General features: G+C 33.4%; 1 protein-coding gene across 1 annotated transcript in view; it reads right to left on the minus strand.

Moving 5' to 3' along the window:
* NELL2 (neural EGFL like 2) overlaps positions 1-14,848 on the minus strand; it is a 191,109-nt gene extending 176,261 nt beyond the window's left edge. The window contains exons 1-2 of the mRNA XM_027858959.1: positions 14,770-14,848; positions 14,187-14,315 (exon numbers count right to left, since the gene is read on the minus strand). Coding sequence (XP_027714760.1) covers positions 14,187-14,315; positions 14,770-14,824 — 184 coding nt within the window. The 5' untranslated portion in view covers positions 14,825-14,848. The remainder of the gene's footprint in view (positions 1-14,186; positions 14,316-14,769) is intronic.
* Between the last annotated feature and the right edge of the window lie 256 nt (positions 14,849-15,104).

Here is a 15,104-nt window from a genome sequence, read left to right on the forward strand (position 1 = left end):
TTATTTGCATAATTACAAAGTGCTTCCTAGGGAGGTTGTACTAATTCACAGCACCACCAATGCATAACCCCTCCAACACTGACTATTCCCACTTTTGTCATTTTTGCCAGTTTTCTCAGGATCATTTTTATGCATATTTTCTCTCATTATTAGTGATTTTGAGCATTCTTTCATAGTCTTTAACAGTTTGCAACTCCTTTGTTTATATCTATTGGGGTCTTATATATTTGATTTAATATACTTCTGTTGACTGTTCATATATTAGATGCTAAACTCTCATTAGAGAAAGTTGATACAAATATTTTTCCCATGCAATCAATTCCCATCTTATTTTAGATCCATTAATTTCACTTCTGCAGAAACTTTTCAATTTTGTGTAATCAAAATTACTTATCTTTTATAATTGTTTCTATCCCTTGTTTGGTTAAGAATTCATATTGTACTTGGGACTTTCAAAAGTATATAATCTACTTACCTTCTAATTTTTATTGTGGAAACAGAGAAATTAATATTATATTATTATATTAACAACTAATTATTAATTGTGATCCTTGCTTTTTCCTTCATTTTCTGTAAAGGCCCCATTCCTGTTAAGGTCAGTCAGTATCTGAAAGGCATGACTGATTGATTAGCTTTGTGGAAATGGAATAGTTAATGACTTTACTGACCACCTTGATTTGCTTGAGCTCCCTTACTATCCAGAGAAGGCTGGATTAACCTGAGAATCATAATCAACTAATGAGGAGGCAGACTGTGTATCCCTTGAACTTGATGTACCAGAGATCCTTTTCAGTGTTCACTTACAGAACCTGGAAATTCCTCTGCTGTGCCAGCAACCACAGAACCAACATAAGCCAATTCATGCCACCTCTAAAAAACAGAATGAGCAGAAGCATCCTAGTTCTGGGACCTTGGGGACTTTTCAGCCTGACTCTCTTCCTTGTTCCATGTACTCTGAAGTGCCTCATGACTTCTGTGAAACAATCCCTTACCAGGGAAAATCAAACCCAAGGTGCCAGTACCTAAGTGTGCTATAACACAACTATTCCCACTCAGCTTTGTGGTTTCTTTTTGTTTTTCTAATATGTGCAGCCTAATCTCAAAGCAAGCTCAGTTCTGACTGCCGCTCCACATGCAGGCTGCCAGCTTGAGAGAAATAAAACATAGACAACCTAATTCTGTTCGTCTTTCTTAGACTAAACTCTGAAGTTGACAGCTTGCTCCTAGCCCTCAAGGAACATGCTCCTCAATTTTGCATGGGATCCCACCCAACCAGGAGACCTAATTTCTGTTTAGAATATAAACAGAATCCAGTCTGGGCAAACCTTTACCCTGTGAGAAGGAACCCCTGTTCTTGATCTCCTCCATTAGAGTTTAGGGTGACCCAGCTCAGGAAGGAGAAAACCAGACTGAGAAGTCCAATTGGATGTGGCTTCCCCTGTCCAGATTGCTGGAGGCTACTGAGTCTCATGATCAAGCCATGCTCTCAACAGAAGAAGCTGAAGACTTTTAGCCTACCTCCTAATTAATTATCAATCAATCAAGGTTGATTTTTATTTGTCAGGGGAATTCCCTTTCAGAAGGTATTTAAGGCATTTCAGGGTCTCCCTTGGCATCTTTGGTTAGCAAGAGAAACCACTGACCATCAATTTATTGATTACCAGCTAGCCTAATTAATAGATTATTAATTACCCAGAAACTCTGTCTCTTGGGGTTTCATTCATCTCAGAACTTTAATATTAAGGTCACTTATCTCTTTTAAAAATTTTTTTTGTGGAATATGGAGTAAATAGGTAGGTCCACTTTTGTTTTCCAAGCTGCTTTGTATTTTCCCAACAATTTTTTTTAATCAAATAGGAAGATTTTCCCTCTGTTATTTCATTTCTGGATTCTCAAACACTGGATTATTCAATTCCAATATTTCTGAATATAACTTATCTATTCTACTCCACTGATCTAATTTGCCTTTAAAAAAAAAACAAAAAGCAAATACCATACCATACAAATACCATATGATGATTTCTGCCTTATAGTAGGTTGTGGTCATGATATGCTCTATCGCCTTCACTCCTATCTTCTTTCATTACTTCCCTTGATAGTCTAGCTTTTATTTATCCAAATGAATTAAGCTATTAGGTTATCAGGTTATATAAAGTATCCCTGTGGTAGTTTGATGAGTATAGCATTAAAAATGTAAATTAACCTTGGGAGTAGTAATTTTTATTATGTTAGGATGGTCCAATCAGGAGCACCAAATGTTTCTCCAGCTAGTCAAGTTCTTCTTTACTTTTAAAGGGAGATTTTAAAATTAAATTTAAACAAGTATTGAAAATTCTTTGATAGATTTGGTCCCAAATATTTTATTTATATTTTAGTTATTTTGAATGGGACTTCCCTGTCTATTATCACCTCTTGGACTTTGTTGTTATTCTATAGAAATGCTACTGATTTTTGTAGGTTTATCTTACAGTCTATAATTTTGCTAAGATTATCAACAGTCTAAATTAGTTTCCTAGATGATTTCCTAGGATTTTCTAAATAAACCTTCATGTCGTCAGCAAATATGGGTAGTTTTATCTACTTCCTATTTTTCCTTACACCTTTAATTTCTTTCTCCTATTGCTATTGCTTGTGGGGAACAGAGGAGGATTCTTGTTTTACTCCTGTATTTACTGAGACAGGTTTTGGTATATCCTTATTGCATATGACGCTTGTTCTTGGTTTTAAATAGATTTTTATCATATTTTAAAAGGTCTCTTTATGCCTATATTTTATGGCATAAATGAGTATTATAGTTTCTCAAAGGAAATTTCATCTATTAAGATAAAATTGTGGTGGTGGATTTTTTTTTGTGAATAGTTAATTACATTATTTGTTTCTCTGACATCAAGCCATCCTTGCATAAATTCAAATAGGTCATAATAAATACTATCTGGGATAAATTAGTGTCATTTGCTTCACTTAATTTTATTTACAATATTTGGAGTTAATGTATTAATATTATGAATCTATAATTCCCTTCTTTGCTTTTCTCTTTACTGAGTTTTAAAACTCTGTCTCATTAAAGGAGTTTGGTAGAATGATTTCTTAGTCTTTGGAGGAGGGCAAGGCAATTGGGGTTAAGTGACTTGCCCAGAGTAACACAGCTAGTAAGTGTCAAGTGTTTGGTCTGAGGCTGGATTTGAATTCAGGTCCTCCTGACTCCAGGGCCCATGTGCCATCCACTGTGCCACTTCGCTGGCCCTTGATTTCTCAATTTTTGAAAAGTATTTGTGTAGTATTAATACAAATTGTTCTTTAAAAGATTGATAGAATTATACTGTAAATCCATAAAAACCAGGAATTTCAGATTGATAGAATTATACTGTAAATCCATAAAGACCAGGAATTTCTCTCCCCCAGTTCCCTTTGATAGTTCTTTTACAATTAATTATATTTCCTTTTCAGAAACTGGATTAAGATCTCCATTTCATCTTATTAATTTGGATTCTTTATATTTTTGAAAATAATCCTCTGTTGTATTCTCCATTTTGTTAGCAAATGACTGTGTAGAGTAGTTCTGATAACTCTCTTATTTCTTCTGGTTTGTTGTGATTTCATTCTTTTCATTTGTTGTGATTTCATTTGATTTGAATTTTCTGCCCTTTCTGGTTTGTTGTGATTTCATTCTTTTCATTTGTTGTGATTTCATTTGATTTGAATTTTCTGCCCTTTCTTTGCTAATTAGGTTGTACAAAGGTTAACAATTTTGTTAGTCTTTTCAAAAAATAAGCTTTTAGTTTTGTTTACCATTTTTTCATTTTATCACTTGATTTCCATTTTATCTATTTCTCTTCTAATTTTCACCACTGCATAGACCATACTGTCCATGGGATTTTCTTGGCAATGATACTAGAATGGTTTGCCATTTACTTCTCCAGTGGATTTAAGGCATAGAGAGACTGAGTGACTTGCCCAGGGTCACAAAGCTAGTAAATGTCTATTTCTGTAGATTTATATACATAATTATGTAAATATAGATATATATGATTTACATATAGATTCATTTATATATAGATACAAATCTATTATTCAGCCATTCTCCAGTTGATAGGCACCAATATTGTTTCTAACTCACTGGTACAACAAAATGTGTTGATACATTTTTTTTTTTTACATATGTGTCCCAGCGCCATCATTTTATAGATGAGGACACTGAGGCCCATTAAGTGCCTTGTTCAAGGTCATATAGGCAGAAACTTTCAGATTTGTGATTTCAGACCAGTTCTCTTGTTCTAGAGATACTCAGGTCTTTTTTTTTTCTTTCTTTCATCTAGTTATATAATTCTTTTCCTTTTTTTTTTTTTTGTTAAATAGTCAAGTAAAATCCCTCTTCCTTTTCTCCCCTTCAGCTTGTCTTATTTTGTATGAAACTCCAAAACCAGGGAAATAGGTAACAAGTAGTGAACAGGACTTGAGAGTGAAGAAAAGAGCCTATGGGAATAAAGGCAACTACAGTATGTGCAAAATATAGAGTGCTAGACCTGAAGTAAAATTGGCCAAATAACTTAAATTCTATTTGCCTCAGTGTCCTCATCTGTAAAATGAGGAAATAATAACACTTATAGGGCAGCTAGGTGGCACAGTGAATAGAGCACCAGATCTGGAGTCAGGAAGATCTGAGTTCAAATCTAGTCTCAAATACTTACTAGCTGTGTGACCCTGAGCAAGTCACTTAACCCGGTCTATGTCAGTCTCTTCATCTGTAAAATGATCTATAGAAGAAAATGGCAAACTACTCCAGTATCTTTGCCAAGAAGATCCCAAAAGGGGTTACAAAGAGTGAAACACAACTGAAAAATGACTGAACAACAATAAAAAATAACACCTCTCAGGCTTGCTGAAGAATAAAATGAGAATATTGTAAAGTACTTTGCAAATTAATTATAAAATGTCCTATATGTGCTACCTATTATTATGAAAATAGATTAAGCAAAAATAATTGAAGATACAATATACTGTTTTTTACAAAGGAAGAGGAACAAAAAACCTAATTTTAGAAAATTAGAGGCAAATGGACAAAAATATAACCCTAATGCTCATAAATGTGAGTGGATTAAACAATCTAATAAAAAAAGGGAGATTGAATAAGGTAACACAACTACACAATGTATAGATTACAAGAAAAACACCTAGAGCAAGCAAGGATATAAAAATATATAAATAGAATAAAATTTAGGGGCTGGAATAAAATTTATTATGCATTAAGTGAATCCAAAAAAGCAGGAATTGCAATCATCCCATTAGAGAAAAAAAATCACAATATAGACATAAACAAGAAAACTGTATCATGCTGAAAGGAAGCATAGAAAACAAACTAATATCAACATTAAATTTACATGCTATAAATGCCATTTATGATTCTAAATTCATTAAAGAAAAAAATTAATCAAAATACAAGGAAATATAGTAATAAAATAGTATCTAGAGACTTTAACATAGTTCTCTCAGTTTTGGATGAACCCAACAGAAACATAAACACAGCAAAAAATATAGAATTGTACAAATTGCTAGAGAAACTATATCTAAAAAATTTCTTCTAAACGGGACTGCTATCCAAATTTCTAAGCACCAACTAGAATTTTTACAAAAATTTACCATGTTTTAGGGTACAAATATATTGTAAATAATGTAAACAAGCAGTAATAAATATATCTTTTATAGACTACAGGGCAACTAGATGCAGAGGGCTAGAGTGTTGGGCCTGAAGTCAAGAGGACTCATTTTCCTGCCTTCAGATCTGGCCTTTAGACCCTTAGTAGCTGTGTGGGTCTAGTAAGTATCTATTTCTGGGCAAGTCACTTAACTCTGTTTATCTCTGTTTCCTCATCTCTAAAATAAGCTAGAGAAGGAAATGGCAAACCACTCCAGTATCTTTGCCAAAAAAGAAACCCAAATGAGACCACAAAGAGTTGGACATGACTGAAAATGACTAAGCAACAAAATTACAAATTATAATATGATGAAAATGTAATCAGTTCAAGGAGCACAAATGAAAGCTTTAAAAAAAAAAGGTTTACAGAACTGAGATGCCTTTAACCACACTAATCAAAAAAAAAAGATAGAAAAGATAATCCTATCTACAAAATTCTAAAGAAGGTGACCAAATAGAGCTCTTAATTCAACTTCAGAAAATGAGATAAAGCTAGCTATAATGAAACTTCTAAAGAAAAATACACAAAATCCTGATGGATTCAGAGAACTCTATCAAGCTTGTTACATAAATGATTCTAAAAACTTGAGAAAGAAAATACTCCACTAAACTTTTTTCTGAGACAAAGTTCTAATATACTAGAGAAAGGTAAGAAGGAAAACTACAGACCAATATAATTAATTAATATCAATTTAAAAGTCAAAATAAAATCCCTTTAAATAAACTACAGAAATTCATCCATGAAATCATTCATTATGATGAAGGTGGGTTTATACCATAGACACATGGATGGTTCAACACCAGAAACAATTAAAATAATTAATCATATTAAAAACAAAATCATTCAAAACCACATGGTTATCTCAATATAAGCAGAAAAATATTTTTAAAAGTACAACACTCATTTAATGATAAAAATTCTATAAAATATGGGTATAGAGGGACTAATGTAATAAAAGTATCTAAAACCCACAGAAAACATCATATGCAGTGGGGATACATTAGAAGATTTCCAAATACATAGAGGAGTAAAGAAAGGATGCCCATTCTCCCAACTACTATTTGATATCGTTATGGAAATATTAGCAATAAGACAAGAAAAGAAATTAAAAGAGCAAAGATAAATAAAAAGCAGATAATACTACGTCTATTTGCTATGACATAAGGGTTTATTTAGAAAACATTAGGGAATCGGTTAAGAACTAATTAAGACAATTAATATCTTACCAAAATTTCAGGCTACAAAATAAACTCTGAAAACCCAACAGCATTTCTATATACAAAATTATTAATGTAATAATAACAAAATTTAAGAGGTAATAATTAGATTCCATATAACTAGAAAATATATAAATATCTGAGGATCAGTCTACCAAAGCACACACAGTACTGGCATATATTCAAGTACATTGAAATTAAAAGAAATTAAAGAACAATTTAAAGAGATGGAGAATTATTCAGTGCACATAGGTGGACCATGACAGTACAATAAAAAAATTATAAAACTACCAAATTTAATTTATAGTTTTAATCTACGTCATTCAAACAATCAAAGGGACACCTTACAGATCATGATAAAAAATTCATTTGGAGAAAGGCAAGATCTAAAATATTAAGGAAAAGTGAGAAAAATGTAAAGATGAAAGGGAAATAGCACTTCCTGCCCTCAAAATATACTATAAAGCAATAATCATCAAAATATATTCTAGAAATCAAAGCTACCTATAATCATATTAAAAAATGCTATAAATCACTGTTGATTGGAGAAATACAAATTAAAACAACTCTGAGGCACAAATATCAGATTGGTTAACAGAAAAGGAAAATGACAAATGTTGGAGGTGATGTGGGAAAATTGGAACATCAATGAATTTTTGGTGAAGTTGTGAACTGATCATTCTGGAGATTGATTTGGACTATATTCAAAGGGCTATAAAATAATGCATACCTTTTAGCCCAGCAATATCCCATTAGGTCTTTATTCCAAAGAGATTTTTTAAAAGGCAAAGAATTGGAAATTGAAGAGATGCCCATCAAGTGGAGAATTCCATCATAATCATATACAACAATTTGTTCAGGTATTCTCCACTTGATGAAAGGTGCTGTCCCTCTCCAGAGAAAGAACTAGTAGAGCCTGAATGCAGATCAAATATAATTTTTCTTTATTTTTCTTGGGGTTTTTTTCTGTGTTTTCTTTCACAGAGTGACTTACAAGGAAATGGATTTTGCATGACTACACATGTATAATCTATATCAAATTTCTTGCTTTCTCAATGAAGCAGGGAGGGGAGGGAGAGAATTTGGAACTCAAAATTTGAAAAAAAAAGAATGTTAAAATTGTTTTTGCATGTAATTGGAAAAAATAAAATATTAAGTAAGATTAAAAAAAAAAGAAATCATGAGCAGGATGCCTTCTGAAAAACCTGGAAAGACTTATATGAATTGATGCAAGGTGAAATAAGCAGAACCAAGAAAATATTGTACACAGTAATAGCAATATTGTAGAATGATCAACTGTGGATGTCTTAGCTATTCTCAGGAATACAAAGATCCAAGACACTTCTGAAGGACTTATGATGAAAAATGCTGTCCGCCTACAGAGAAAGAACTGGTGCAGTCTAAATGCAGATTGAAGCATACTATTTTTTACTTTCTTTTTCTTTTTTTTTTTTTGGTCTGTGTTTTCTCTTACAACATGACTAATATTGAAATATGTTTAGCATGACTGCAAATGTATAACCTATATCAAATTGCTTGCTATCTCAGAGAGGGGAGAGGAGAGAGAAGGAAGAAAAGAATTTGGAATTAAAAATTTTAAAAACAAATGTTAAAGTTTTTGTACAAATACAACAAACATAGCCAAGATGAGAAGGAAAGCAGAAAATTGGGGGGGAGGGATTTTTATAGACTTTAACAGAGAAATATAAATATATATATATAAAGAACTATTTCAAATATATAAGAATATAAGTTGTTCCCCTATTGATAAATGGTGAAAGGATATGAACAGGCAGTTTTCTAATAAAGATTTATAGTCATATGAAAAAATGCTCTAAATTATTATTGATTAGAGGAATTAAAATGAAAACAACCTGGAGATATAATGTTATACTTATTTTTAAAATGATAGAAGAGGGAAGTGACAAATGTTGGAGAGAATATGGAAAAAATGAGATACTAATTCATTGTTGGTGGAATTATGAACTGATGCAACCATTTTGGAGAGCAATCTGGAATCATGCCCAAAGACTTATTAAACTACCTATATCCTTTGACCCTGTAATACTGCTACTTGATCTATTTCCAAAGATGATTAGGGAAAAAGGAAAAAAATCTATATGTTCTAAAATAAATAAAAAGTGCTTTACCAATGAATTGGGAAAAAACAAATGTTGAAAATTATTTTTACATGTAATTGGAAAAAATATTTTAAAAAACATATTCCAGTCACAGAAGAATCAGAAACAATGGAACAAAATAACCCAGCATTTAATAAACACGAAAGCATAAACTTATTGTGAAAGAATTCCATTTGATAAGAACTACTACAAAGTCTGGAAAACAATCTGGCACAAATTAGGCTTAAGCCATGTCTTACAATAAATTCAAAATGAATATGTGACCTAAATATTAAATTTCATGCTATTTTTAAAAAATAGAAAAGAAACAGATCATATACCTTTCACAGAAAGAAGTAGGAGGTGTATTCTTAACCAAACTATGGATAGAAGCTATTTCAAAAGATAAAAGATAAAATTTTGATTTTGTGAAATTACAAAACTTTTGCAGAAACAAAATTAATTCACCTAGAATAAGAAGAGTAACAATCAAATAGGGGGAAAATTCTCTATCAAAATCTTGGATAAGGGTTTGCTATCCAAGATATGAGGAAACTAACATAATGGATATAGATAGATAGATAGAAACTAACATAATAGATAGATAGATATAATCAAATGTTTTTCACTAATAGAAAAGTGTTCAAAGGTTATAAATAAATAGGTTTTAAAAAGAATTGCAAATCATTAACAACCACATGAAGTATGTTTGAAATCACTAATAATAAGAGAAATCTAAAACAAAACAACCCTGAGATTTTACCTCACACTCTGCAAATTGGCAAAGGTGACAAAATATGGGAATGGTCAAGATTGGTGAAGCTGTGGGAAGATGTGCACACATTGTTGATGAAGCTATGAATCAATATAAACATTCTGAAAAGCAATTTGTAGTCATGCAAATAAAGTGACTAACCTGTCCATATCCTTTGATCCAGAGATTTCACTCCTAAGCTTATATACCAAGGAGACCATGATAAGGAGAAATCATATACACAAAACTCATATATACAAAAATATAGTAGCACTTTTGATAATAGCAAAGAACTGGAATCAGAGTAGATTCCCATTGATTGAGGAATGGTTAAACAAATTGTGAAAATCTCAGGGTTGTTTTGATTTGGATTTCTCTTATTAGTTATTTATAGAATCTTGATAATGGTTGCTCAAAAAAAAAGATGAATATAATAAATAAAAAGAATCTTGGAAAGATTTACACAATCTGATGGAGAACAAAGTAAGCATTGCCAAGAAAACAATATGCACAATAACTTCAACATCATAAACAGAAAGAATAGCCACAATATTAGAAGATGATACCCCACTCCACTCCTTTAGTGAGATGTGGTCGATAGCACAAATTTTTTACATTTTTCAATGTATTGATTAGTTTGGCTGAATTTTTTTCTCTTCTTGTTTTCGTTTTAATTTAAAATTTGTTACATGGGATGGTTTTCTGAAAGGGGAAGGAACAGGAATATTGAGAGAAATTTTGATCGTGTAAAACATAATAAAAACACTTTTAAAATTCCGTTTAAGAATTCTGTTTGAAAATATTGTAAGTCATCCTCAACCAAGGATTTTGACTTCTTTGATTATGGTTCCTTTTGGACATATTCAGCCACCTATTTTTAAGCAAAAACAACAAAAGTATCATTTAAAATGAATTGTACTGGGGTGGTGGTGAAGAAATCTACATGTTAGATTTTAAAGTTTTACTTTATTGTTGCTTAGATAATTTTTGCTTTCAGAAAATAATTACATCTAATACAGATCTTCCAAGAGATTTGTAGGTCATATGACTTAGATCAGTACCTTCTACTGTGTCTAAGTAGCAGTACCTAAGTAGCTTTAAATGAAATTTAAAATTTAAAATTTTAAATTACATTCAGTTGCAATTTTAGAATAGTCTGTTATAGTCTCTTAAAATTATATTCCTGTATTTTCATTTCCTTTACAACAGATCCACATGCTTTAATCACTTGCTAAAAGTATTTTTGATGTCCTTGAAGAGATTCTATGACCACTTAAGAAACCCTCAACCATGAAGTAGTCAAAAGAAGTAACCCTGCATTAAGCAGTATATGCACAATAACTATCATTTGACAATTCAATTTTCAATTTTCATGCTGAAAGTATGAAACATTTTATTGTTTTACAGCAACATTAAAAAATAGCTATATTACTATCAATTAGAAAAGGAACTTTAAATGCTTCCCTCTTTAAGAAGACTGGAGTGATACCAAAAGAAAATTCATCTGCTAAGTTTAATATAGAATCCAAGAGCATCTTAAATCATTTGTCACATGGTACAACTCTGGCTATGCTGTTTCATGTGTAGTGCCAAAAAGTTCACTTACACAATCCATCTGTCATAAGCTTAATCTACAAAATCTGCAAAAGGCTGAAAGTTTTTTTATTCCTGAGAAACCAAAGAAAAAAAACCTGCTACAATATAAATCAAAATTGACTTCTTAGAATCAGATTTCAAACCCTCCTTAATTTATACTTTTTCAAAGATGAGTCAAAATTACTATTCATAGACCAACGATCAAAATATCAAAGTTTAGAAACTGAATTTTCTTACTAAAATAGTATCAAGTTAAAATTAATAGACATTCTACAATATAATTATCCTATGAAGTATTCTATAAATAACTGACAAACTACTGAGGTTCATAGTTAATAATAGTAGCTAATATTTGTATATAACATTTAATTACCATCTCTATGCTGATGATTCTCAAATCTACATATCCTGCCCTTTAGTTTCTGCTAATCTCCAAGCCAGTATTTCCAACTGCCTGTCAGACACAATGTCCAGTAGATGTCTTAAACTTACTATGTCCAAAATGGAATTCACTATCTTTCTCCCTAAGCTGTAGAAGACAACACCATCTTCCTAGTCCCTCAGATGCTAAACCTAAGAATAATCCTGGATTCCTCACTATCTCTCACCCTACCTCCCCCTATCCAATTTGTTGCCGGGCCTGTCAACTCCACCTCTGAAACATCTATCCAATATGCTCTCTTCTGATACTGCCACATACTCTAGTGAAGGCCCTTATCACCTCATGTCTGGATTATTACCATAGCCTGCTGGGAGGTCTTCGTGCTTCAAGTCTCTCGCCTTTCCAATTTATCCTCCATTCAGCCAATAAAGCAGTATTCCCAAGCTGCAGGTTTGTACATGTCACACACCCTCAACCCCAACTTAATGAACCCCCGCATCTTCTTATTGCCTCCAGGTTCAAATACAAAATGCTCTGTCATTCAAAACCCTTTATAATCTAACCTTCTCTTACCTTTCCAATCTTCTTACACACTACTCCTTGACGTGTACTTTTCAATCCAATGACACTGTCATCCTGACTCCTCCATGAACAATCTATTAGCTCCAGGTATTTTCTCTGGCTCTTCCTCATGTATGGAACACTCTGACTACTGACACCCCTGGCTTCCTTTAAGTACCAACTAAAAGACCACCTTCTACAGGAAGTCTTCTCTAACCCCTTTTAATTCCATTGCCTTCTGTCTGTTACTGTTTCCTATTTTATCCTGTATATAGCTTTCTTTGTATACATTTGTTTGCATAATATTTCCCCCATTAGATTGTGAGCTCTGACGGCAGGGACTGTCTTTTGCAACTTTTTGTATCTCCAGCACTTAGTATAGTGCCTTGCATAGAGTAGTTGTTTAATTAATGCTTATTGGTTGATAAATACAGTGCTTTACAATTTTTATCTCATTTGACCCTCACAACTCTGGGAAGCAGGTGCTATTTTTATTCCCATTTTACAGATGAGGAAACTGAGGCAAACATGTTAAGAGATTTGCCTGGGGTCACACAGCTAGTAAGTGTCACAGGCTGTATTTGAACTCATGTCTTCCTGACTCCAGGCTCTGTGCTCTATCTACTGCATTACCTACCCTACCTATCTAGTGAAATAGAATTTCACTTAATAAAATCAGGTTAACAGTATTTACTGTGACTACTAAGCATTGCACTTTGAACTAAAAAGGATATAAAATCAGTCTACAAATGTCTGAGTGTTAGATGCTATAGGGCATATAAAGAAATATAGGATAGAATTCCCAATTTCCAGAAAATTGCAAGAGAAGTATGACATAATCCCTGCCCTGGAAGAACTGCGCTTCTGTCACTACTGTATCAGAATGGACACCAAAAATAATTTTAATGGAGAAAAGGATTGGCCTTTGAAAGTATTTTGTGGCATTTGTCCTACTATTTGACTTCAAAACATTGAAAGTGCACTACTGAAGTTGTATGTATTTGCAAACTCCAATTAGGTGCAAGTCACCTTCAAAGTAGCTTTGCAAATCAAGGCTGGCTTAGAATATATTTCTGTCAACACTACATACTTAAACATTATTTCATTATTGATTCTTGAAGAGTTTTCATTCCTTTGTTATTAAAGTCAGGAGCAAGGGTGTGGTGGTTAGAGACTTAACTTAAAAATGAAAACAGTTTCAGGGTAGCTAAGTGGCACAGTGGATAGAGAAACAGTCTTAGAATTAGAAGGAGCTGAGTTCAAATCCAGCCTCAGGCATTTAACTAGCTATGTGACCCTGGAGGAGGCATTTTAACCCAATTGCCTCCACTCACACAAAAATGAATATAGTTTTGTAAACAATGCCTACTATATAATGAAGGAATAATAGTACTTGCCGGGAGATTTTGATTTTCCCAGAAAGTTAAACATATATTTTGTCAAGATTCTGGCCATTCTAAAGAGGCAATATTTCATACGAAACTTTCAGAGAGTAATTTCTTAATCAAGGCTGCAGATACCTTATTTTATAACTGAATTAACTTAGTCTAAATGAGGCGTTTGTTTTGATATATTGTTTCCCAGGGTCTAAAATAAACCATCTGCCATCTGAATTTCTGTACAATAGCCAGGGGTCCTAGCCATTAAAACTGACAGGAGTACAAACTAAAAAGTTATGGGAGATAATCCTTGGCACCTAAAAAGAGATAAAAGAGGAACGAATCAAACTGGACCCTCCACTACATGGAGATACTATGATCGTTGCAATCTAACGCAAAAGTTTGATTGAGGGCTTTGCTAAGGACTTCTTAAATTATCTAAATTGACCCCAATACCACATTACGGTTAGGCACTTTTCCATACCTTGAAAAAGAAAGGCTTTACTTCCATTGTGCAGCCCAGGAACCTGGAGTACTCCCACCGTGGACTCCCCCAGCTCTAAATCCGTCAAGAAGTCGATTTTCAAGGAGGGGTCTACTCCAATTCCCCAAACTGAAGGTGGGGGATGGACATTGGAGAAGGATAAGAGAGAAAGAAAAAGCACCATCAAAATAAAAGTCTCTTGGACTACAGGACAGCGATTATACTGGAAGATAACCAAGCTAGGCAGGAGACTATCCCTTCCCAGAATCTCACCTGTGCTCACCAGTTTGGCTTAAAAATGATTTAACACCCAAGTCCTATTTACGCGAAATATTGAAAAATCCTTCTATCTGTAAAGTGCCCTTCTGTTCACAGGGCTAAGATATGGGGCATGAACGTCCTTTAGGTCTCAGAATGGGAGAGGGCAGCAAGCTAGCCTTTCCCTCCCCATTCCTGGGCATTTTCAGTGCGACAGATAGGATAGCACCGGCTTTCCAGAACCGCCTCACGTTGGCTCTGCTTCCAGTGTCTACGGAGCCTAATGCAGATTGCTTTCCCTCAGCCCAGCCCAGACAGCACTGACCTGCTCGGAGACAGAAAATCAAACAGAATGTGGTCACTAAGATTGGAGACTCCATGGTGGGGATCTTTTCAGTTCATCTTCTTCCTCTTAAAAAAAAAAAAAAGCACCCTCTTAGAATACAAATAAATAAACGTCTGCCTCTCCCTTTGTTTCTTAATATTAATTTTTTAACATCGAGGAGGGCAGTTCCTTAAAAATAAAATGTATAAATCTGTCAGACCCTTGAACAAATTGGACTCTCCGATGTGCATATCATTCCCACACAGAGTGGCGAAGGGTAAAAAAAGAGGGAGGGGTGAGAGAGAGAGAGAGAGAGAGAGAGAGAGAGAGAGAGA

Source organism: Vombatus ursinus, unplaced genomic scaffold, assembly GCF_900497805.2.
Source record: "Vombatus ursinus unplaced genomic scaffold, bare-nosed wombat genome assembly UNPS02013950.1, whole genome shotgun sequence".
NCBI lineage: Eukaryota > Metazoa > Chordata > Mammalia > Diprotodontia > Vombatidae > Vombatus > Vombatus ursinus.